Source organism: Malania oleifera, chromosome 8, assembly GCF_029873635.1.
Source record: "Malania oleifera isolate guangnan ecotype guangnan chromosome 8, ASM2987363v1, whole genome shotgun sequence".
NCBI classification, from domain to species: domain Eukaryota; kingdom Viridiplantae; phylum Streptophyta; class Magnoliopsida; order Santalales; family Ximeniaceae; genus Malania; species Malania oleifera.
The window spans coordinates 100,693,615-100,702,079 of record NC_080424.1 but is presented as its reverse complement, the minus strand read 5'-3'; the positions used below and the strand labels follow the sequence as shown (position 1 = coordinate 100,702,079).

Below are 8,465 nucleotides of genomic sequence, written 5' to 3'. Positions count from 1 at the left end.
TAAGTCGTAATTTTTTATTTTTCTTATAACCATTTTTCTAAATTCATACAAATCTAAATTTGAGACTCAAACTTTACACTGCTAATTAACACTATTGAGAGTATAAATTAATATTCTGAACTTGAATTTCATTTTTTAAATAATAATCAGAACGGCTTATTCGTGATTGAAATCAAAATCAAAGCATGAATTGTAAACGGACGAAAAGAGCCTCCAGCTTCTACGGGAGACTGATGGAGGTGGGTGGATAGAATGGGACACTAGCTATATATAATTATGGATACATCACAAGCGCAGTGCAGATGGGTCCAATGCTTTGCTAAGTCATCGCGCCTGCAAGTTGCAACACGTGAATTCATTGGGATATCCTAGAACGGAATACAAATTGTATTTGATATGCATGGATACAGTCATTCCAAATCTGAGCTAATGGGTTTTGTCGCAAATTAAGTAATATTACTCCTGAGAAATATTACTTAATTTAATTTAAAACTGTTCGTACTATAAAACTGTTCATTTTATTGGCACGATAAAGTCCTAAGACAAAAGAAAAGAAATTATCATTTAATTTAACAGCATTTTTTTTTCTATTTATATTTTTTTGTCTTCTTTTCCTTTTAATTTAATTAAATTATCTTGCAAAATAATTTTTTATTTATTTTTTATTTTATTTATTTTCCTTTGCTCTTTAATTCTCATCAAACACTTGCTCAACTGCAAATTCTTCATAAAAAAATAAAAACAGTCAATAAATTATTTGAAAATTGATTGATTTGATAGACTTGGGGTTGCTCTTGTCTTATTATTTATCCATTTTCTCACTTTCTCTTGTCCCACTCTATTTTAATATTAAAATATTTTATTTAATAATTTTTTCAATTTTTTAATTTTCAATTTTATTTAATTATCAATTAGTTCAAAATCTTAGTATTTTAATATCATGCAATATCATTGTCAAAATATTTGAAAATTAAAAATTAAAAATAAAAAACATACTAAAAACCTAAGAACTACTAATGTGTTTGTTAATATTTCAACAACTAAAAAACAAAAAAAAAACAAAACCTATTTGAAATCATGTTCAATTTTATCTTTAAACTAAACAATAATTAAAAATATTAATGAATAATTAAAAATTAAAAAGAGTATAAAATGAAAAATATTTTAATAAAAATACAAATTAATTATAATTATTCCATTTTCAACTCACATTTGAGTATTGCAATAACAATTTTATTGTACATAATAATTGAAAGTTGGTTAAATTAACCTTTTAAAAAGACGTATATTTTTCAAAAGTTTAAAAACTTTATAGATATAATTTTAATTATATTATAAATTTATATGACCTTTTATTTTAATTTGAAGAAATTTTTTTATGTCAAATAAACAATTTTATTTAATTGAAAATAATCAGTTCTATTCATTGAAGTACTATAGTAATAAGTTGCTAAAATAAAAGAAATTCATAAATTTTCTCTTAGTTTTTATCAAAATTACTAAGTAATAAAAAAAATAAAATAAAAATAAATTAATAAAATAAATAAATGTAAAATCTTAAATATTTTTTATTATATAATAAATTAAAATTGATATGAGACAAACCAAAATTAAAAAAAAAAATATGTCAAATACTTAAATAATTAAAAAGTCAAATTTAATATATTTATTGAAAGAAATTGAGTTCTAAAACACAAATTCTATTAAATTAATGAGTTTTTTCTTGATTTAACTTTTTTTTTAAAAGATATATTAAATAATACCCCATTCTGGGAAGTATTTTTCATAATGATTCTGACGTAATCTCGCTACTCGGAGTAGCGAGATTTCCTACGTGTATGGCCTTTTGCAAATCTCGCTATTTGGAGTAGTAAGATTTGGTTGTCACGCGTCTATACTAGATTTGGTTGCCATTTAAATCTCGTTATTTATATATTTTCGTATATAATTTATTTAATTTAAACCTATGGCCAATTCGAATTAGTCGAACTGGCGGACTACTATAACCAACATCATCTGCTCTAGTTATGATGTCCCCCCTATGTACAATAATACTGTCACCGGAACACTACTTGAACTTTCTGCCATTTAAATCGGCGCTCAGGAAATAAAAAAGAGTTACGCAAAACAAAATTGTATGTATAGTAATCAAGAATTAATTTCACTAAGTTTAGGCATCTTATAACTTTATTATGATCATTAAACTCTCTTATAACTTTAAAACTTTTGAGTATATAGATTTTAGAGTGTCTTTATTTTGTTAAAAAAATTTTAGACCTTAGATTTGGATTTCGATGTATTTGAGTAATATTTAATATATACATTACATTTTATTTAAATCCAATGCAAATTCACATTCAAAACTGAGGTCTCTCCAAAGATAAGGTAATAATATTTTTTATCATAAAAATATATAATTTATATATGCATGTCAAAATGTTATTTAATTAAGTACAAATCACCTCATAAGTTAGGAAAATTCTTGAACTTTTAAAATATACTTAGGATCTTTTTTTTATTTCATAAGTTGTGGTGATTTCTTAGGTTAACAATCTGAATACTCAACATTTAAATAAGGAATATAGATAGTGTGTTATTTAATTATATTTTATTAATAATGAATAGGTTAATAAATAATATAAGATTATTATATTTAATTAACAATAATCTTGTTATTAATGTATATTTACAGCATATTACTATGATATAAATTAAGATTAAAATGAATATTACTAATTTAATTCAACATATTAATTTATTTAATGTTAATTTAAATTTATAAATAGTTCTTGTTCAATCCAGAATTGAATTAAAATAACTCATATGTCATAATATATTGGTACGTATATGTGTACGTCTAGTTGCATGCATACATGATTCGGAGCATTATCATTACTGTTTTCTTTTACATTGTAGTCTACTTTTTTTTATAATTTTAAATGTATTTAAAAATATAATTGCAAATATATATACAATTTAAATATTACCTTTTAAAAAATTTATAATAAATTATTAACATCTTCAATGAAAAATTATATATTTAAAAACTTAATAATAACTGATATATCATAATACTTAGTAAAATAATATACAGTCATTCTTAATTATATTTTGAATAAAAATAATGATACTTTTATAATTAGAAACTTAAAAGCTAATTATTATAATTTTTAATGCAAATTTAATTATTTTCTATTATTTAAAATAATATAATATTATTTAGTAATTAACAATAATCTTATTAATTAAATTAGTATTTATAATTTGTAAATATTAATTTAAATTAATAAATAATTCTTATTCATCATTACATACTTGAATTAAGTTTCATGTAATAATTAATATATTATAATATATAATAAAATAATATATAGCAATTTTTAAATATATTTTGAATAAAATTAATAATACTTTTACAATTAGAAACTTAAAAGCAAGTTATTTTAATTTTTAATGGAAATTTAATTATTTTCTATTATTTAAAATAATATAATATTATTTATTAATTAACAATAATCTTATTAATTAAATTAGTATTTTTAATTTTTAATATTAATTTAAATTAATAAATAATCCTTACTATCATTACATAATTGAATTAAGTTTCATTAATAATTAATATATTATAATATATAATAAAATAGTATATCATTATCTTCAAATTTTAAAGTTCTTCTATATATTACATGCAAGATTCGAAACAGTTTCATATAAAGAAATGGCTACATCCATTTTCGAAAATTTTCTTTTTTTTAAACTATGTCGCAACCTTTGAATACGCTACCTTTTTTTTATTATTATATATATACAGATTTCGAAAAATTCCTATAAGAGTACAATTTTCAAAAAAAAAAGTTGCAATTTCAGCAACAATAATTAAAATTCATAATTATTCCCTAAAAATTAATGAAAAATGTTGCTCACATTGATAATAATTAATGAAATTCTAAACAATTTCAAAACAATCCATATCTATTGTCATTATTCAAAAATGAAAAATGCATAACATTATAAACATAATTATAAATAAAAACTCAATAGGCAAGCAAAACTCGCTGGATAGTCCAACGAGTTTTGTCACACGTCCAAAAACGGATGGATCAACAAATCCAAATTCGAAACAAATCTTGCTGTATGAACCAACGAGATTTGTCATGCATCAAACACTAGGTAGTTGAGTAATTAATGTCCCCAAGAAAATTTTACTGGATGAACCAATAAGATTTGTCACGTATCTACTGTACCATTATTCGTTCAAATTAAATTTCACTACTCCAAAGATTACATTAAGGTCATTTTAGGGAATACATTTCAGAATAGTGTATTAATTAATATATTTTTTAAAAAGAAAGTTAAAACGGAAAACAAAAACTCTTAAATTAATACTTAGTGTGTATGGAGTAGGTGTATGGAGTAGGTAATGGATGAGTACAAATATAGTTATCAAATAGGCCTGACAAGTGGGCCATTCAGTGACATCAGCCCAGAGAAAAGCAATCACCGAGCTGCTATCCTAGATCAATTTAGGTGCATGTAGTCATGCGGCGCGTTTGGCTTTCTCGAAAAAATGAACTCATCTATAAAATTAATTAATTGCAAGGTGAAGGTAGTGAGTTATAAACCTTTTGTTTAAATTGACCTGTTAAAAATAGATAAAAAAAGATTTAAATTAATATGGTGAAGTTTGGGAATATTATTATTATTATTATTATTATTTGCTTTGGTACTTATGATTGTTATTATTATAATAGTAATATATATATTACATGAAAAAGTGTGTAATATTATTATTATTACAAGTTTATAATAGTATGATAATTAGTGTTATTGAAATTACTAAGATTAGGATATTGATATATTATGCTATAAATTATAATCTTGAGTTTTGAAAATATTAACTAGTGAGATAAGTATTATATTTTTCAAAATAAAATACTAAGAAAATAAAATAACTTGGGTCAAATGTCCACTTTGTAAATTATGGGTCAAATTAGATTCAAAAAAGTATGACAATGCAACATGAAAATAGATGATCATTAAGTATTATATTTTAATATAATTTTTTTTATTATTATTTTAAATGTATGCAATCTACGTCAAGTTTAAGACCCAATATTCAAGTTTCCAATTAAATAGACGCTGTCACAAGTCAAGCTTGTTTAGAATGTACTTATACTTGCCTGTAATTGCTAGTGTTATATATGAGTTACTACATATCCATCATGTAAATGGTTTCGTAGGTTTCATTCATCAAATATGACATATAATGCCTCCTTGTTTAATTTGATATTTTCTAATAATAAAACTTAAATAGTGTAAAAACTCTTTAATTAGAGGAGGATGAGTGTTCTCTAATTTCCCACCCATGAAAACAAGCTCACGTAACTCACCGGCCATGGCTATTTAAACACTCCACTCAATCCAAATCTAAACTCACCCCAGGCAAATTAACTCCACGATGGAAAACTACTTCCTCTTATTCCTACTCGCCCTCCCCATCTCCCTCTTCTTTCTCCTCCACCGGCACCGCCGCAACCGGAGTCCGCCGGGGCCTCTCGGCCTCCCCCTCATCGGAAACCTCCACCAGCTCAACGCCTCTGCCCCTCACATCCGCCTCCACCACCTCTCCTCCAAGTACGGCCCCCTCATGTCCCTCACCCTCGGCTCCGTCCCCGCCGTGGTCATCTCCTCGGCCAGAGTCGCCAAAGAAGTGCTCAAGACCCACGACCTCGCCGTCTCCGGCCGCCCCTCCATGCTCGGCCAGCAGAAACTCTCCTACTCCGGCCGCGACCTCGCCTTCTCCCCGTACGGCGACTACTGGAGAGAAGTCAGAAAGATCTGCATGCTCCACCTCTTCAGCACCAAGAAGGTCCTCTCCTTTCGCTCCGTCCGGGAGGAGGAGATTTCCCGCACGCTCGAGAAAATCTCCGAACTTTCCTTTTCCTCCAAACCCGTGAATTTGAGCGAGATGATGATGTGTCTGACGAATTCGATTATTTGTAGGATTGGGTTTGGGAAGAGGTACGAGGAGAGCAGGTTTGTGGAGCTGCTAAACGAGGCGCAGGCCATGATGGCGAGTTTCTTCGTGTCGGATTATTTTCCGGTGGTGGGGTGGTGGGTTGACAGAGTGAGTGGGCTGTTTGGGAGGCTGGAAAAGAATTGGAGGGAATTGGATTTGTTTTACCAGAAGGTCATTGAGGAGCACCTGAACCCTGAAAGGTCCAAACCCCAGGAGGAGGACATCACTGATGTCTTGCTCCGCCTGAGAAAGGATCGGCTATTTGCAACTGATGATTTCACTCTTGATCATATTAAAGCACTGCTCATGGTATTCTTTTTTAAATTTTAATTTTTAGCCATTATAAAGTATTGTGACTTGGGAAGTCAAAGAAGTAATTATTAGTTAAACCAGATCTCCCACATCATAGGAAGACTAACATAAAATCAAGTAGTGACAACTCTTACATGAGACTGACTAAGTCATTTAAAAAATTTTTTTTTTTCAAAATAAATATAAAAACTCATGAGTTGTCACTGTTTTATTATGTTAGTTTATAGATTATATGATATACCTAATAATTTCTCCTTTTAAAGATATAAGTGGCATACTTAATAATTTAATCTATTTAAAAAATATTAGATACATCAATATTCCACCTAACATGTTAATTCGAATATTAGACCAATGTAAATTCAATATGTGTTGGTATTTTAACTACATTAATAGGTAATTTTAATTTTTTGCACCTAACAAATCATATACAAGGTGTAGCTAATAATTTGGTCTACTTCTTATATCTTTCGATGAGACTCCTGGGATACAATATATCCTCCTAAAGTGGTTATTATGTTTCTTTTCTTCTTCTTGTTTTATTCTTTTGTCCTGATTCGTCTAAAATTTTATCGATTAGTAAGTCGTATATTTGACTCAAAAACTTAAACTATTAGGACAAATAATAATTTTTTAAAAAATATATACCTAAAAACTACCAAAATTTGTAGATTGAAAAGATAAAATTCAAGATTACATCTAATTTAAGAGTCACCTTACATATTTTCGGTGAGGTATTTCAGATTGTAGCGTTTCAAAACGAACATAGATATGGATCATATGTTTGAGACTTGCATAAATATGGGGTCTATATACTTTTGTGTCTATTTGGAACATAGCCCATGATAAAAATACTTTCATCATTCTTTTCTTAATTTGATTATGAGGAGAGGCATATATATTTGGTACATGCTCAAACTCCCAATCTTTGGGTTAATTACTCAAATCTTACGAGCATAATAAAAACTTATATATTCAGACATTAGAGTGGGTTCAGAAACAAGTTTTATAATTCCAAAAAAATTCACTACTGCATCTCAAGTCTTATAATTAATTAAAAAGATACAGTATGCATCCTCATTAATTAATCATCTTATTCTTGTTATGCAGAATGTTCTTGTCGGTGGAACAGATACAAGTGCAGCTTCTGTAATTTGGATAATGACACAATTAGTAAAAAACCCTAGAGTGATGAATACCTCACAAAAAGAACTTAGAAATTCAATAAAAAAGAAAAATCTCATAAACGAAGACGATCTTCAGAAACTTCCTTACCTCAAGGCTGTGGTGAAAGAGGCATTCAGGTTGCACCCCGTGGCTCCCATGCTTGTTCCTCGAGAAGCAATTCAAAAATTTACACTAGACGCGTATGAAATCAAACCCAAGACCATAATTTTAGTGAACGCATGGGCCATAGGAAGGGACTGCGATGCTTGGGAAAACCCAGAAGAGTTCTTGCCTGAAAGGTTCTTAGAAAGTTCTATAGACTTCAAAGGACAAGATTTTGGATTAATACCATTTGGCACCGGTCGGCGACTTTGCCCTGGGATGCACCTTGGAGTGTTAACTATCGAGCTCGCACTCGCCAATCTTCTCTATTTCTTCGATTGGGAGTTGCCGCAAGGGATGAAGAAGGAAGACATTGACATGGACGTGATTCCTGGCATTACCATGCACAAGAAAATTCCTCTTCATCTCATATCTAAAAAGTATTGTGTATGAATTAATATATACAACCATGTGGGTAGTAGTAAGCATTATCAATATGCAAAATTCTACTTCCAAGTCAATCTTATGTACAATTTGCTTGTAGTGGTTGCTACTTTGTCATAAATTTAATAAAGGGTTCCTCCCATATTTTGTAATTTTATGTTCATAGTACGTATGAACAAATTATTGGCAAAAAGATTTTATTTTCTTTTTAATCAGCCCACAGCACAAGCATATGTTATAAGTTGTAATATATTAACACTAATAGTGGTAGAGGTAGACCATAATTTAAGTATATAAATTAAGAGGGTCTATTTAATATTGTTTCAAATTTTTTTTTATTTCTTTTCGTACTGAACAAACATATTATTTAAATTTTCACCATATTCCGTAGGTTTATCAACATTTGATTGAAGAAATGCTC

The 8,465-nt window shown here is 28.2% G+C and overlaps 1 protein-coding gene across 1 annotated transcript; it reads left to right on the top strand.

Moving 5' to 3' along the window:
• The first annotated feature begins 5,405 nt into the window (after nucleotides 1-5,405).
• LOC131162260 (6,7,8-trihydroxycoumarin synthase-like) lies at nucleotides 5,406-8,192 on the top strand. The gene is made up of 2 exons (XM_058118564.1): nucleotides 5,406-6,328; nucleotides 7,442-8,192. Exons 1-2 carry the CDS (start codon nucleotides 5,459-5,461, stop codon nucleotides 8,051-8,053), a joined length of 1,482 nt encoding a protein of 493 aa, XP_057974547.1. The 5' UTR covers nucleotides 5,406-5,458; the 3' UTR covers nucleotides 8,054-8,192.
• Nucleotides 8,193-8,465: the final 273 nt, after the last annotated feature.

What these genes read in the sequence shown, in the direction of transcription:
- LOC131162260 (XM_058118564.1), top strand. Translation starts at nt 5,459, where the DNA reads ATGGAAAACTACTTCCTCTTATTCCTACTCGCCCTCCCCATCTCCCTC. An exon ending in ATATTAAAGCACTGCTCATG is followed by an intron (nt 6,329 to 7,441) that starts GTATTCTTTTTT and finishes CTTGTTATGCAG; the next exon opens with AATGTTCTTGTCGGTGGAAC.